The sequence below is a fragment of the Maniola hyperantus genome, chromosome 4 (genome assembly GCF_902806685.2).
Source record: "Maniola hyperantus chromosome 4, iAphHyp1.2, whole genome shotgun sequence".
In the NCBI taxonomy this organism is placed as follows: domain Eukaryota; kingdom Metazoa; phylum Arthropoda; class Insecta; order Lepidoptera; family Nymphalidae; genus Maniola; species Maniola hyperantus.
In genome coordinates, this window is record NC_048539.1 from 11,740,425 (window position 1) to 11,758,049 (window position 17,625).

General features: G+C 35.5%; 2 protein-coding genes across 5 annotated transcripts; both read left to right on the forward strand.

The window, feature by feature from the left end:
* Positions 1–4,571: 4,571 nt before the first annotated feature.
* On the forward strand, positions 4,572–5,427 carry mbf1 (multiprotein bridging factor 1). The gene has a single exon (XM_034968120.2). It carries the CDS (start codon positions 4,687–4,689, stop codon positions 5,125–5,127), a length of 441 nt encoding a protein of 146 aa, XP_034824011.1. The 5' UTR covers positions 4,572–4,686; the 3' UTR covers positions 5,128–5,427.
* A 5,417-nt stretch (positions 5,428–10,844) lies between these two features.
* LOC117981860 (cyclic GMP-AMP synthase-like receptor) lies at positions 10,845–16,747 on the forward strand. 4 transcript variants are annotated; one of them, XM_069498031.1, is made up of 5 exons: positions 10,846–11,014; positions 11,252–11,424; positions 11,734–11,907; positions 12,930–13,064; positions 15,428–15,568. In XM_069498031.1, exons 2-4 carry the CDS (start codon positions 11,268–11,270, stop codon positions 13,055–13,057), a joined length of 459 nt encoding a protein of 152 aa, XP_069354132.1. In that variant the 5' UTR covers positions 10,846–11,014; positions 11,252–11,267; the 3' UTR covers positions 13,058–13,064; positions 15,428–15,568. The 4 variants fall into 4 exon arrangements, with proteins under 4 accessions (XP_069354131.1, XP_069354132.1, XP_034823986.1 ...); XM_034968095.2 differs by lacking the exon at positions 10,846–11,014 and having other exon boundaries at positions 11,031–11,424; XM_069498030.1 differs by lacking the exons at positions 11,252–11,424; positions 12,930–13,064 and having other exon boundaries at positions 10,845–11,014; positions 15,428–16,747.
* Positions 16,748–17,625: the final 878 nt, after the last annotated feature.

Sequence of the window (17,625 nt, forward strand, 5' to 3'; positions counted from 1 at the left end):
GAGTGCGAATATTGCATCTGTGGTACCTCGACCGGGCATAAACCCGAACTGGTTTTGTGTGACCTCAGTCTCCTTTCTGTCACTTTTTCCCAAATCTTCATACTATGCGACATGAGCTTTATTGCTCGATAGCTGTTACAGTCTTGTTCATCACCCTTGTTTTTGTAAATGGGCACCAACAAACTGTTGCACCATTCTTCGGGGATCTCCTCCTCATGCAACAGCTTATTGAAGAATAAAGTCAGCCAGCTCCATCCATCTTCTTTTAGGAACTTCCATACTTCAGCTGGTATACTATCTGGCCCTGTTGCTCTACCATTTTTCATACTCTGTACTGCCTTTCTTACTTCATCTATACTCACCTGTTCTACCATACCCAAGTTAGTTGGTACATTATCTAACTCTCCACTCCACTCATTCTCTTCATTCATTAACTTTCTAAAATATTCTCTCCAACGGTCTTTTATGTCCTCTTCATTTGTTAAAACTTTCTTTTTACTATCCTTTATGCATTTGATGTGAATAATATCCCTTGCATTCTTTTCTCTTGCTCTTGCTAGTCGGTATAAATCTTTTTGGCCTTGGGGGCTTTTTAAGAGACCTATACAATTTTTCTTGTGCCTTTCCCCTTGCGATACCGACAGCTCTCTTAGCTTTCTTTTTACGCTCCATATATACTTCCCTTTTATTTTGTTTCATAATTACGTCACTATCGCTCACTCCTTTCCACTCTTTAAAGGCATCTTTTTTTTCTTTCAGAACTTTTTGTACGTCCTCACTCCACCACCAGGTGTCTTTGTCAATCCGCCTTCTATTCTTCGTCTCACCAAAAATATCCATTGCCACACTCCTCATAAATGAAGCCATTTCATTCCAGCACTCATTCACCGATTTCTTTTGAAAATCACCATCCATTTCAATCATTTTGTCTACCACTCGTCTTTGAAATTCTATCGCGCACTCCTCTTTTTCTATCATGTACCATTTTATTTTAGGCAGGGTTTTAGGCTTGGACTTGATGGTTTGAACCTTTACTTTCATTTCCATTAGTAAAAGTCTGTGTTGAGATGCTAATGGTTCCCCCGGTATGACTTTACAGTCCTTCACTGTGTTAAGATTTTTCCTACTAATTAGAAAATAGTCTATTTGTGATCTGTGGTTGCCACTTTGGTAAGTAATTAAATGCTGGTCTCGTTTCTCAAAAAATGTATTTACTATGACCATGTCAAAGGCAGATGCCGATTGCAGTAGTGTTTCTCCCTCTCTGTTTCGAGTCCCAAAACCCCAACTCCCATGCACTCTTTCAAAATTTTCATTCGTTCTTCCTACATGACTGTTAAAATCCCCTCCTATATATATTTCTTCGCTTTGTGGAATACCCATCATAACAGCATCAAAATTTTTCCAAAACGTCTCTTTCATTTCATCATCACACCCTACCTGTGGCGCATACACACTCACTATGTTTACAACTACGTTTTGTATAACTAGCTTAACAACTATAATTCGGTCATTCACTCTATTTACGTCTGTCACACATTTTTTCAGGTCTTTGTCTAATACCACTCCCACACCATTTTTCCTACCGTCACTCACACTATAGAAAAATTTATACTCAGCCCCAATTTCCCTCGCTTTCGTACCCTTCCACCTCGTTTCTTGTAGACAGGCAACATTTATTCTTCTCTTTTCTAATACATCCGCTAGCTCTCTTCCTCTTCCAGTCATCGTTCCCACATTCCAGCTTATCATCCTCATTTTTACTTCTCGGACTCGCTTCTTACGTTGCACCCGTCCCTGATGCAACAACCCTAGTCCATTTCTCACAGGCGCCGGGTGCTGCCCCTGCGCGTCACCTAGAGGGTACGCCCTAACATTTTCACACATATCTTTATTAGTCATGTTGTAGGGATTTGGCAAGATGTTTTGCAGCCGGCCGCCTGCCTGACGCTAACCCTCTTTGGGAACGCTTTTGTTTGGTGGAAATACGTTCGAACCGCCACCATTCGGTTTATCCCTTAGTCGCCTTTTACGACATCCACGGGAAGACATGGAGCGGTCACATTCTTAAACCGGGACCGCACGGTACCAAAGAGTAATATTAATATATTCATCGTAGATAGAGTAATAAAGGTAAATGCACGCACTAAAAAGAGAACACAGATAAAATTACTGATGTGATAAACAGAGACGCAGCTAACCTATTTTTTGTCCCTTATCGTGTAACTGGTTTTTTTCAAGAATACATACAAGAAGTTGCAAAACAAACTTTGAGAATTCGTTGCGTAATTGTATTACTCATGAGTTATTTACTTATTTTCACATAAAAACGTTTAATATAAACATTGTTGATTTAATACAAATATTGACTACTAAACAATGGTCATAATTGTCGTATTATTCATTGTTACGTCGTGCTATCGCTATCTCATACACGGTTACACAGTACTTAAATCTACCTATTATTCTATCTACGGGTTTCATGCACAGATAAGGTAGGTATCTATCTAAGACCTATCCACAGACCAATAACATATGACCTATCTATTCTAATTCTGAGGTTTCATGGTCTCAGGAATCGCACAAATTCAGCCAATCAGAACTAGTACCGTAAAACGGGGTGAATAGGAACTGGGGTGTGAATAGGGACAAAACTGGGAATGAGATTTGAACGTAAAAATAATACCCAAAACAGCTTAGAATTTTGGTAGCATTGTTTTTCCCTATAGTAGAATATTTCATCTTTTATTTGGCAACACTGAACCAGACACAAATTGACATTAAAATAACGAAAGCGTCATTGCAAAAACGTTGTTCAAAACACGCTAAGCCGTAGGTCTCAAAACTTTGTTTACTTTGACGCAGTACGAGAATAAAACAGTACAAAAACTATTAGAAATCATTAAACATTTATCTAAGAGGCGTCACAAAAGCAGATTTGTCTAAATGTTACATATTTTTCTGTAAAAAAGAAAAAATTGGAAACCAAGTGGTTTTGGCTTCGCCATGGGGATTATAGGTACGGGAAAGGGGTGGATAGGAACGCTATACTTACTGAATTGGAACGAATCAAGGTTAAATAGGAACAGTAAGGTTTATATAGGGACAGGGCTGTCACTTTAAATATTTAATTAAATTGTTCAAAAAATTCTTCCTTCTTGTGTAGTCGACTAGTAAAATTTTGTTAAATGGCATTTTACTGTTTAATATTGATAAATAAATAAATAAATAAAAATATTTTTTATTCAATCAAACTTTTACAAGTATAGGTAACTACACTACTTGTAACAGTTTAATTAAATAAAAAATATTTTTATTTATTTATTTTTGAATCGTCAAACCACTGATTCGGAATGCCAGCAACCAGCAAGAAACTCGGCGGTTGCTTTTTTTTAAAGATTTGATACCTACTATGCCATGTATAATAACATATAGCCTATGTTACTTCTGAATAAAATAGCTATAGAATATGGTGAAAGAATTCTCAAAATCAGTCATTCTCAATATATAAAAGGAAAAGGTGACTGACTGACTGATCTATCAACGTACAGCTCAAACTACTGGACAGATCGGGCTGAAATTTGGTATAAAGATAACTATTAAGACATAGGCATCCGCTAAGAAAGGATTTTTGAAAACTCAACCCCTAAGGGGTTGAAATAGGGGTTTGAAATTTGTGTCGGACGAAGTCGCGAGCATAAGCTAGTTTTGTAATATTAGAGTCTATCGACTAACTTGTGTTTGACAACCCTAACCTTTTTTCCCTATTCACCCCTTTGCCATTCCGTTACACCCCGGATCAAGTATAAATAGGGACAGCATATATTTTGATTAAAATATACTAGTAATTTATCATTATTTTATATTTTTTGGATGTTTCCTTAGAATTCTTACAACCGGAGATGCTTACAAACAGTTAAAGCATCATAATTTGTACCAAAACATCCGTAAATTTCAGTGCGAAGTTAGATTTCGTACCTATTCACCCCGTTTTACGGTATATAGTGATGTGATCTGTGAGCATACGTAGTAGTACTTCCAACTTCTTTGTTGCAATCACATTTTTTTTTTAAATTTATTTTACGGCCCTGGATAACAGAATCACATTTATAATACCTAATGATCTCAGACAAGAATAAGGCGACTTGTCAAACGCGTATAAATATAATAAGCGAAATAAAACTTACGTATAAAAGGTTATGTTTAATAATTTGCGTTCGCTACAATTTTTACACAGCAATGCAACATAAATGGCTAAATAAAAACTCGTAATATTCGCAATAAATTACTATCACAGAAGTTTGTTGGGCACAACAAACCTCCACACAACAACGTGCCCAACAAAAAAAAGCTAAACTATGACAAAGACAAAAAACTGTGTTTACATCTCTATCACTCTTCAGAGCTTTTCTATACACCTAGCTTGCTCTAACAAGGTTTTATTATTTTAATGCCAAATCTACCTTGATTCTTAATCTGAGCTAATGATTGATGTAGATTTTACGAAATCGCCCTGCAGCTGTACTCGGTGGTGTGCTCTATTGCCAGACTAGTATATAGTAATATGTGGTATATTAGTGATCTGTATTCTGTGTCTCTGGCTGGCTGGCTAGAAGAAAAAGACGTCCATCAGGAAAATTTTGGTTATTTCGATAAACTCAGTAAATCCAATATCTAGATCTAATCATGTCGGATTGGGATACTGTTACTATCCTTCGCAAGAAACCACCAAAAGCATCAGCTCTGAAGACAGAACAAGCCGTCAATGCTGCACGTCGTCAAGGTGTACCAGTGGACACTCAACAAAAATATGGTGCGGGAACTAATAAACAACACGTTACCACTAAAAACACTGCTAAACTTGATAGAGAAACTGAGGAACTGCGACATGAAAAAATACCCCTTGATTTAGGAAAACTAATAATGCAAGGCAGACAAGCCAAGGGTATGAGTCAAAAAGATTTGGCAACAAAAATATGTGAAAAGCCTCAAATCGTAAACGACTATGAAGCAGGTCGTGGAATTCCGAATAACATTGTACTTGGTAAAATTGAAAGAGCAATTGGAATAAAACTACGTGGAAAAGAACGTGGCCAACCATTACAGCCTCCTGGAGGAAAGAATTAATTACGGATTCCCTGGGAGGCGAAGACTAAAGTCCGAATTGTTTATTGCATAATATTTCTCTCTTTTTTGCTTTTGAAGTAATTCTTTATAATTTTAATTCACCATGTTATAATAATTTTGTATGTAAGCATTTATTTTATTTAGAATATCTGGAACATTCTCTTAATCTGATGTTACCATGATGAAAAAGTGAATATAATATAAGGTACCTACCTAACTATGCACAGTATGCTACTGCAGCGATTTTGAAATGTGGATGTGATAAGCAATAAAAATAATCTTATTTATGATTAAAATATATGTACTTGTTTTAATTTCCACTTCATCTCTTCTGTAGTTTTGTAAGTAAGCATCGCTAAGAAGAAAGCGGCCAACTTTTAAATTTATTGTGAAAATGAGTATACATACTTAATACTTTCACGGAGAATATAAATCATTATAGACTAGGTATAGAGAATAGACAAAAAAAATTTATCAAAAAAAAACCCGACTTCCAAAACCACTACAAAGTAAAAAATAACTTGTTTCTAGTTTCTACACTTGTAGGTATGTATGTTGAAGTTGGGCGAGCTGTGCCCTGTTTATCAAACATTACAAGTCTACAAGCTCACAAGTTACAAGTTACAAGTTACAAGAACTTTTTACAAACTCTTGTAAATTATGTTTATCAAATAATTTCACAAGACTTGTAGGATTTTACAAGACTTGTAGAACTTGTATTTTTAATTTATACACTTTATTTTTGCTAAATTACAAAATAATTTTTCAACCGTAATAAATGTCGATAAAATAGAAATTACGGTACCATAACTAGTCAAGTTATTGTTAAAAATAAAACTTTTTTTCAAATTATTTAATTTTGTGTTAAATAACCTATTTGTAAAACCTATTGCTTCTTATTTTATTTACCTACCTACTTTTATTTATTCTATTTCGGTACCTACACCAACAGGAAGTACCTATACCATACATTATTTTTCATGAATTAAGGTTAGAATTAAAATTTGGAAAAATAGATAGACTTTAAAAATTTTCGCTATTCGAATTACTTACATCGCAAAAAATGGCAAAATCTGATGCGAAAGTTACAATTATTCTTCAATTAAGTAATTCGTGACAAAAAAGATATTTTATTTGGCGCATTTACTGATAAATTATCTAAAGACCAAAAAATAGCAGAGTGAAAAGAGATACTATTGCTATGTCAGTCGCTTGGACTTGTATCTGCCGAAAAAGATTATGCCAGCATACTCGTATGTACATGAGGGCCCTGTTTATCAAACGTTACAAGTCTTGTATTACAAGCGTTTCTCTTGTAAATTTGTGCATTTTTACAAGAATGCGTTTATCAAAACTACACTTGTAAACTACAAGCTACGAGTAATATCACTTGTAATACAAGTGTTTTTCACACTTGTATTTGTGGTTTTGTTCATCAAAAATGCCTTTGTAGCTTGTAGCTTGTAACTTGTAACGAAAAAGTTGGAGAGCCTCTGTTGACTCTTAATTTATTTTACAAGTTGTATGCAAGTATGATATTGTATAAAAGAATAATTAAATTATCTAGTACCTAGTAGTAAATAGGTAAAATAACTATAAAATAATTCAAAGGTGTAATTTTATTAAACTTATCAATGTTGCTCTTCTTAAATTTGACCAAAACGTGTCTCATGTACATACGAGTATGCTGGCATAATCTTTTTCGGCAGATACAAGTCCAAGCGACTGACATAGCAATAGTATCTCTTTCCACTCTGCTATTTTTTTGGTCTTTAGATAATTTATCAGTAAATGCGCCAAATAAAATATCTTTTTTGTCACGAATTACTTAATTGAAGAATAATTGTAACTTTCGCATCAGATTTTGCCATTTTTTGCGATGTAAGTAATTCGAATAGCGAAAATTTTTAAAGTCTATCTATTTTTCCAAATTTTAATTCTAACCTTAATTCATGAAAAATAATGTATGGTATAGGTACTTCCTGTTGGTGTAGGTACCGAAATAGAATAAATAAAAGTAGGTAGGTAAATAAAATAAGAAGCAATAGGTTTTACAAATAGGTTATTTAACACAAAATTAAATAATTTGAAAAAAAGTTTTATTTTTAACAATAACTTGACTAGTTATGGTACCGTAATTTCTATTTTATCGACATTTATTACGGTTGAAAAATTATTTTGTAATTTAGCAAAAATAAAGTGTATAAATTAAAAATACAAGTTCTACAAGTCTTGTAAAATCCTACAAGTCTTGTGAAATTATTTGATAAACATAATTTACAAGAGTTTGTAAAAAGTTCTTGTAACTTGTAACTTGTGAGCTTGTAGACTTGTAATGTTTGATAAACAGGGCACAGGACGCTTTGATTTCTAGTTTCTTTTATGCTCGCCCGACTTCATACATACATAACTACCTACAAAAGTAGAAACTAGAAACAAAAGTTTGTAGTGGTTTTGGAAGTCGGTTTTTTATTTTATTTTAAGCTTTTTAGTGTAAGTAGTCATTGCTTGATACCTAAAATATTAATTCACCATAAGGAATTCCCGAATCCCCACGGCTTAGGAGTTCAGTACCTTGCAGCATCAGCATTGAGGAGTTAAGATCTGAAGTTCAATGGTGTAGTCTATGCTTGGCACCAAAAATAATATTGCATCATCCTCAGTTCCTGAATCACTATAGTTTTGGAGTGCTGTACCCTACCTCATCAGGGTTGAGGAGCTGGGACTTGGAATTCAAGCATAAAGTCGTTGCTTGGTACCTACAACATTAATTCACTATGCACACTTCCTGAATCTTGATAACTTAGGCGGGCAGTAACCCTGCAGCATCAGGATTGAGGAGTTGGATCCAGAAATTTACCACCATCCTCTGCTGATTAAAAAAAACTTTGCAAATCGGTCCAAAAACCTGGAAAAATAAAAATCGATGTACATCCGTAGATAGAGTAATAAAGGTAGATGCAAGAACGTTTGCTTTCTCATTCGCACTAAAAAGAGAGCACAGATATAGTTACTAATGTGATAAACAGAGACGCAGCTAACCTATTTTTTATCCCTTATCGTGTAACTGGTTATTTTCAAGAATACATACAAGAAGTTGCAAAACAAACTTTGAGAATTCGTTGCGTAATTGTATTACTCATGAGTTATTTACTTGTTTTCACATAAAAAACGTTTAATACAAATATTGTTGATCGGTTAATACAAATGACTACTAAACAATGTTAATAATTGTCGTATAACGTATTATTCATCGTTTCGTCGTGCTATCGCTATCTCATACGCGGTTACATAGTACTTACATCTACCTATTATTCTATCTACGTGTACATCTCAGCAATGCGTATATACATACATTTAAAAAAAAGTCGAAAAAAAAAACGGGTCGAATTGAGAACCACCTTTTTGGAAGTCACCCCCATCGGTTCATGGCGTCCCTTTCTCACAATTGCCACACCGAAAAAATGTTTAGTAGTTAGTAGACAAAAACCACAATAAACAAAAATGCAGTATTTTAATACGATAGCCTTTCACCCTACCGGCAAAGCCATGCTGCCAAGCCCATTGAGTGTTCTTGGACGATGCCGTGTAGAAACTGACAAGAGGCATGGGTTTAGTAAAGAAAAAACTGCCATCTCAATGTCTAAAACAGAATGGACTAGCGCATTATCTCCATCGGCTTAAACTCCGCGACACAATATACGGATACTTCTGCTCCTCAGATACTATGCAATCAGTTGAGCATGTGCTGAACAATACGCGCGCTTCAGTGCATGCAGGTTGGAGCTGGAGTTCGAGGTTGACTCAGAAATTACAACCTCGATTTTAATAGATTAATAATACTAAATTTAAAGTAAGTAGGTATAGGCAGTAACGTAGCAATATTATAAAAGTACTAACTACTAATATTTACTTACATCACTCAAGGACCTTGAAACATATCGAGTACAATTTAACTCTTCACGGGCTATTTTAACTTTTTGAGTCAAATTTCATGTCAAAAGTAGAAATTCCTTATTTAAAAGGTGAACCATACTTTTGATATGACAGTTGGCCCATAAAAAATGACGCGTGAGGGGTCATTTTGTACGGACTATACAAAAAATTATCAGGGAATTTTCCGGTTAAATATTTGACACGTTTCTAAAGTTACCCGTAACTGTGATCATGGTAGTAGCACAGCCTTGAAATATACAGTCTAATTACGAATGTACTTGTACAGAGCAACGGTGGGGTGGGTTGCGGAGCGCGGGCGGCGCGGCCCGCTGCACACAGATTCGCGTAGTCTGTGTGATTGAGGGACGAGGGTTTACGTGAGCGTGGTCTTAAATATTTTAAGTGTCGTTTAGTAAGTATCATAAATGGTGCATTACTGTTCTGTCTACGGATGCTATACGAATTCTAAACAAAACAAGGGTCTAAAATTTCACCGATTTCCCCGGAATTTTAATCCCAATTTTGTGACAACCCTTGCATATTTGCGTAGGAACACGTATATACCTACACGAGCGGCGGCATCGCTCGACTTCAAAGGCGTTGAACAACTGATAGTATTTCGTTAAACTGTGGTAGTAGTTTGATTCAAAACTATCAACACTGATGATGATGAAGCAATACTGTCTGTGGTTGTCACACTGTCATGTCAATCAAATAATATGTCAAATATGTCAACAGGAAAGGGACGCATTGAACACCAGTTCTTCTCTTTCGGCTCGCGTTACTGGCCTTAGTAGGCCTTTACGTAGTAGTACATACAAATTCTTTGATCACTACTGAGTACGGCCCGTTTTCACTAACGACGAAAGTCTAATTTACTTTTCACCAATGCAACGTCCAACGTGTTTATTGTCCGTTTATCGCTGTATATAATAATCATAGGCTTAGAATTTTTTCGCTAATACTCTTTGGCTTATCGTAACTTGATGCTTAAGGCACAGATATGTCCAGATATGCAACTAGCGTGGCCCCCTCAGTCCCTCTCGCTCAAGCAGAGGTACTTACTTGTGAAATGTTATTCCGTCTATTTTACGTTAGCTTCGGCTATTGTAGACTGCATCCCACCATTGCACAATAACTTCAAAAACAAAAAACAACAAAACGAATCAATTATTTATTTACAATACTTGAGTCAACATAACCTCACTTCAAGTTGTTTGCCAAAACCTCACGTACAAAATATACATTTTGGCAAACAAAAAAAAAGTGGCCACGGTGATAAGGACAAAACATAATCATTTTGTCACGTTCTTATAAAAGCTTGAATGCATTTAGCTATCTCGCTCTAACAGTAAGTGTCACAATAGGGCTACTTCTAATAGTTCTTGTTCTGCCCTTTGATTGGCTGTGAAAAATGTAAACAGCGAATCAACCAATCAAAGGGCAGAATTTCTTGGCGATTACGCTAGCCATGAAATGGTTATTCTTACACAATTGGGGGGCTGAGTAGGTAATATGTTGGTCCCATTAGAAGATAGAAGAGAGAGATTACGGTGCGACAAGGCTATCTTGGCCCGTGGCGAAAATCGAAATGAATGTATTGTTCTTGTTGAACGTGTTTGAAATATTCTGTTCTTGTTTTTAAACCTTTGTTGTGGCCTTTGTTTTGTTCTCCAACAGCGCCCCCCTGTCAATGTCATTTAAGTCCATTTTACGTAGGTACCTACATTAGTATTTTTTTAAGTACATTATCACAGACCAATAACATATAGGATATTTCTGGTCGGTGATTTGTCAAAGTGCCAAGAGAGCCACAGTCAGAGGACTTTGTAATATATGAAAAGGTGATGAAAAGAGCCTTGTCAAGCCTTGTCGTATCATTTATTGTTGAGTGAGGAAAATCCTGGAAAATCTGAGCTCCCTGAAACGTAGTGATTATATTTCATCCAAGGTACACTCTTTACCTGATCTCTTTTTCTAGATATACATTTACTCTTACTCTCTGATTGCAAGTGCCGGACGTTGGTGCAGAATCATTTTGCAGTGCACAGTGAACTGCTAGAGTGTTGGATGAATAATCTGTACAGTAAATATGTGCCTTGGTGAACTGCATGTGGACTCCACATGCAATGTGGACTGCAGTCGGTCGGCAGAGCATATTAGTTAAGTAGGTAGTTATTTTTTTCAGCGATCATAAACAAATAATGTATAATACAGAAAGTATATCAGATGGTGAAGAAGATATTCTTGTGTATGCAGAATTTGAAGACAGTGTGAAATTTGATAAATATAACAGTATTCATGTTTTGGGTATTGATACCAAAAATCCAATAATTCAACTAGATGATACATTTTTCACAGGTAGGTACCTACTTAATATGAAAAGATATTTTATTATATTTTACTTTACAATTATCATAAAATACATAATACTGCAAAACTTGAATAAAATAAAATATGTTGACCACTTTTGTGATTAGGTGCCTATTACACAACCTCCAGATAAACAAAATTTAACGAATAAATTTGACGTTTATCTGTTAGATAAAGTTTATCTGTCGGTTGTGAAGCAGGCCCTAGAACTTTTGTATAGCATAGAAATATTTAATTTAGGTACTTAAACTGAAATAATATTTTATGAGATACAATGTAACATTAACATTGTTTCAGGCACTTATGAAAATCCTTTAGGAACATACATGTTTTTTGAAGAAGACCCATCACCATATACCTCGGACCCTTTATTTGATAAAATGTCTGAAAAAAATTTGAAATACCTTTGCAAGACCAGAAAGTTTATCAATGTTCAACATGCCTATGTTACACCTAAGGATGACAGACAAGGTAGGTATTAGCTATTAAACAAGGGCCTGTTGAAACAGGTGCAGGCAGGTTGTGAACAACCTCCAGATAAACATTATCCAACAGATAAATTTGACAGATTCCCAATATAAAAACTTCATTATGTCAAATTTATTCATCAAATAAAGTTTATGTGGAAGTTGTGAAATAGGCTCTTATTTTAAACAATCTTCCTTTTTCACCGTTCTACCACAGAACAGTAGAAACCGTGAACGTTGGCACCCTTATGAGGTTGACATTGAATCTACTTGTACAAACTCACTAAGGTGTGGAAAGCTCTTCCGGCATCCATGTTTCCTGCCACATTTATAACCTACCATACCTTAAAGGCAAAAGTTAATAGGCATCTTCTAAGCTTCTAAGTAAGCGACTTTATCGTTGTTCTTTATTCTCACAATTTAAAAAACCTAGCTGACCCATGAGCCGCTGTGCCCACTTGACATTGTAGCTTTGTAGAGCGTTGTCTCTGTCACTCATACCTATATGACATTTTGTCGGTCTCAACGACAGAGACAGGGCTCTACAAATTTGCTATCAATGTACATTAGTTTTGGCCGCGTACTGTACCTAAAAGCCAATAAAATCTTAGAACTGACTCTTGATCTTCGTTTTTTCTTGGGTTTCTTTTCCACATTTGGACGTAGCCATCTGTTGTACATGAGAGTTGAGACCTCTGGTGTGGTTCCGAACCAAGCTCACTCACTCACTCCAAAATGCTAGCAGGCCACCCAGGTTGGGAAGGACTTCAGGAAGTGTTGCTGGAGAGCCAATTTAGGATTCTCACTGGACAGATACACAGTTGCATTTGAGCAGTACATGTCCTGGTGATGAGACACTCTATGCATCATGCATAATGATTATGCATGCTCTGCATAGAGGGCTGTCAGAGATACCTAAATTCATTCAAAATTCTAACATAAAAAACCAGTTTCAACCTGATTTCAAAAGTATTTAGGTAAGTAATTTTACTAAAAATATGCTTAATTACCTGTGTTTTTAAGCAGAACAGGAACACCAGCAAGAAGCAAAGTCACCTGAAAGTGATAACATTCAACCAGCCGACTTTAAGGGCATACAAGATGCTTTAGAGAAATTTAAAAAGGATTGGGAAGAAAATCCTAAGAAAGAATAATATTAGAGTAAGTCAGCCAATAAACCATTTTTAAGTACCTATACCGCTCAGATTTGCGGGGGTAACGAAAAATCGTTGATGAATTCAATTACTCTATGAAACTCATAACCCTATCGGCCCATAAGTTGTCTCCGTCAAACAGTGCATATTCAACTAAATTATTATCCTACTAGCTGATGCCTGCGACTTCGAACGTCTGGATTTAGGTTTTTAAAATCCATAGGAACTCTTTGATTTCTCTGGATAAAAAGTAGCCTATGTCAATCTCCAGGTCTTTAACTATATCCATGCAAAAAATCACGTCGATCGTCGGTCGTTATCGGTCGTTGCAACGTGATTGAAAGACAAAACAACAAACAAACATACTTTCGCATTTATAATATGGGTGTTTAAGCTTTGCAGCTTTCCGCTTGCTGGCTGCTATCAGCAGCTGCGTGGGTATGGTTGCCGTCGTTATATGGCAATATTATAAACTACTACGTATATACGACTTATAGCCTAAACTCACCCAAGCCCGCTTGTTAAAAGCTTTCAGCTCTTGAAGTTAAGCTTGCTGGTGCCGCACTATTTCACCAGCATCCGCCGCAATAGTTCTCCAAAAATGGTTTGTACTAATTTTTCCCCGACCGAATAGACTACATATATATTTTCTGTTTTATAGTGACATTGGGGCTAATTCCTTTGTACACAATCTCTAAACTAAACTAAAATGGCACGTCTAAATCTATTGCTATCCCTTTCATAATGTTGCTAGCGGAAAAGGATAGCACTAGATTTAGACCTGTTAATTTAGTTTAGTTTAGAGATTGTGTACAAGAGAATCGGCCCCAATGTCAATGTAGGTATGTTTTTTTAATGTGTATCATGTGTGCTGTGTGAAGTGTGCCAGTATCATTGCGACCGCAAAGTTTATACATAAATAATGGCACCGATTCTGAGCACAACCTAATTTTAGAGTATTCGCACCCTCTTCTTACTATTGTAATATGAAAAGGACAGAAGCAGTTTGACATTTCTAAATTTAATTTTTAGATGGTAAAACCCGTGATTTTAGCACGCACTCGCGAACTTACTGTTTAAATTTGTATTGTGCACTAAAATTTAGACTCTTTAAATGTGAAAGTCATGTTCCTTTCCTTTTTTAGCATTAGTAAAAAGAAAAGGATGCAGATACTCTAAATTTAGTTTAGAGAGAGACTAGAGAATCGGGGCCATTGAACAATGGGTATTGATATCAATACTCAGTAGTGGCCCACCAAAGGTTGATTTCTGACTGAAGTCGAAACTGATTAATCGGCTACCTCCACATCCTTCGGCGGCACAATTTCATCACATATTTTCCTTAAAATGGGTTCTTTACCTAAAGGTCTTCAAGAGTTACAAGGGAACCCCCTGTGTGTGTGCAACTACAATTTCATAAACATTGTTGTAGGTAAATACAATACTTGGTAACTGGCTACTGCTCGGTATTCAGTTGACAGAGTTCTTGGTAGTGACTGAAATTAATATTTGTGTGTTTGAATTTTTCATTTTTGTTTTGTATCTGATATACTTAGGTAAAATTGGTTTTATTGAATGGTGAATTAGGTAGGTATCGAATTTTTTTTATTGGAAATATATTTTAAACATTAAGTGTGTGACACTAAGGAAAAATAAAAGGTACGTACAACGATTTAAATAAAACGGTGAAGTGAACGGTGAACGGCCGTGCGCAGTGTAGTTTCCCGTCACAGTATATTCGAATTCGTACTAGCTCTTTTACACAACAGATCGTCATTTTATATGACGCCAAGTACGTTTTATAAGTTGGTTGACTATTACTCGATAGCTTACGTTGGATCTTTACGATAATTATTTACGATCGATCGTTCGAGAGCCGTGACTAACTTTCGTTCGATCGTTTACTTGTAAACTGATAAATTTTCTTTTAAATTTGTTACATAATTATTAAATCCAAAAACAACCATTTAATCCACGTAATTTATGTGTATCACTATATTATCCACGCCAAATTACAGCTTTCTAGTACTAATTTGTCTGATTAAGCTGCGGATGGATGGACGGACAGACAGACGGAAACTTTAGGGTTTCTTGTTTGAGTATTTTTTTTAAAAATAAGATACTGTTCAAGTTAGCCCTTGACTTCAATCTCACCTGGTGGCTACTGATGATATTATAGTCTAAGTTGAAAGCGGGCTAACCTTGAAGGGATTAACCCTTTGGTTTCTACACGGCAACGTACCAGAACGCTACATCGCTCGGCAGCACGGATTTGCCGGTAGGGTGGTATCTAGCCACGGCCAAGGCCTCCCACCAGACAGCTGTAGCTGTCAAGTATAGCTGAAAATAATTTAAAAAAAATTGTTTCAGATAGACCAAGGATCTAAAATGCAGAAACAGTAAACAGTTTAAAAACAAAGGCATGGAGTGTGCGTTTCACACACTGAACCGACGTTACATACGAATGAAGAAGAAGGACCGGAAAGAGAACACTGACATATTATTTTCAGTTTTAGAGGAACTGCTTAAAACTATGCGTTCTTGTGACGATCTTTTCAACAATCTCAAGCCAAGGCTGGATTTTCTAGGCAGTTACTTCGACAGAATACGCGTCGGCCAACCAACTGAATATGACATTAATGTTATCTTAACTTTTCCCATTAACTATGATAAAATTAAATTGGACGCGACAGACTGCCAACATGATTACTCGGCTATCATTATGCCGTCCGAGTTTCGAAGGCTTTCCTCAACGCCAGCAACAGCCAACCAGGGCTTCACTAAAACTCAATTATGGTGCGACAAGAACTATCGACTTTCTGTGACGAAGTTTCGGTCGTGGATGCAAAGTACTGTGGACCATGCTATAAATAATCTGCCACAAAAAAATGGCCAAAGAATTTTAAAAGTGAAAAACAAATGCTTTGGGATACAATCAAAAACATCAGGACCCGCAAACACGATAACTATCTTGAAAAATGACGGTAGCATGATCGATGTCGATCTCGTTCCGACATTTTCCTTTCAACTGCCAAGAAAGCCATTAAATTCTCAAATAGACTTTTCAAAAGTTGAAGCAACAAACATTCGAAGCTATTTTCTTGTACCAAAACCAGGTAACGATGACTTCAGTTGGAGGGTATCATTTCCTTTCCAGGAAAGATACCTCCTGCAGGATAAAAATAATTTGAAAGGCGCTATAAGGCTGTTGAAACACTTCAGGGATGTTCAAGGATTTACAAAACTTTCAAGTTACTTTATTAAAACTCTATTTTTGTGGGAATGTCAATCGAATGATGAAAATTTTTGGAAAAAAAAATCACTATCCTACTTAGTGCTGACCATGTTAAAGAAGCTCAAGGATTGTTTGGAGCAAAACAGAATACCAAACTATTGGTGTTCCAGTCATAATTTAATTGAAAAAACTAAAACTGTAACTTGTCAGAACTGGTATCATAGAATATCTCTAATTTTAAGAGAAATAGAATCTGTTGGACATAAAAATCCTCATATTATTTTAGATTACTTTACTGTTAAAAACAATAAGCTTAGAAAATATGTCACTAATGATTTTTAATTATTTTGAAGGTAGTTTTAGTTTTTGCCTGCTGTGACGCATTCACCATTATTATGTAGGAATATTCAAATGTTTAAAATATGTTTTAATGATATTTTAAAATAGGATTCTAAGATAATGTTATTTTGTAACATCACAATAATCGTGTGTAGTTTTATTCATACAATATTATAAATGCGAAAGTGTGTTTAGTTTGTTGGTTTGTTCTTCAATAACACCGCAACAAAGCAACAGATCAGATTTTTGCATAGATTTACTATGGGTAGTATTTAAAGACAGAGAGTGACAAGGCTACTTATAATCCCGGAAAAATAAGAAATATTATAGAATTATTGGAAAATCTAGATACTAAATTAAAATTAATAAAACAATTTAATTTATCAGAAAAATTTTAATTTTTTTCAAATACCATAAACAATTATTATTGTTCCATATGGCGTAGATAGAGTAATGAAACTAGATAAAGGAACGTTTGCTTTCTCATTCACACTAAAAAGAGAGCACAGATACAGTTACTAATGTGATAAACAGAGAAGCAGCTAACCTATTTTTTGTCCCTTATCGTGTAACAGGTTTTTTTAAGAATACTATACAAGAAGTTGCAAAACAAACTTTGAGAATTCGTGGCGTCATTGTATTTCTCATTAGTTACCTATTTACTTGTTTTTACATAAAAACGTTTAATACAAATATTGTTGATCGGTTAATACAAATATCGACTACTAAACAATGGTAATAAATTGTCGTGTTATTCATCGTTACGTCGTGCTCTCGCTATCTCATACGCGGTTACACAGCGGTAACTACCTTTTTTACTCAATCTTCGATATGGGGCCGATCTCTAAATTCTTATACACAATCTCTAAATTAACAGGTCTAAATCTAGTGCTATCCTTTAATCTTGGGCCCATAACCTATTTATGATTAGGAGGTGGATCGCCCAATAAACTCAATCTTGATAAATACATAAAATATAATTTATTATTTTAAC

What these genes read in the sequence shown, in the direction of transcription:
- mbf1 (XM_034968120.2), top strand. Translation starts at nt 4,687, where the DNA reads ATGTCGGATTGGGATACTGTTACTATCCTTCGCAAGAAACCACCAAAA.
- LOC117981860 (XM_069498030.1), top strand. Translation starts at nt 15,480, where the DNA reads ATGGAGTGTGCGTTTCACACACTGAACCGACGTTACATACGAATGAAG.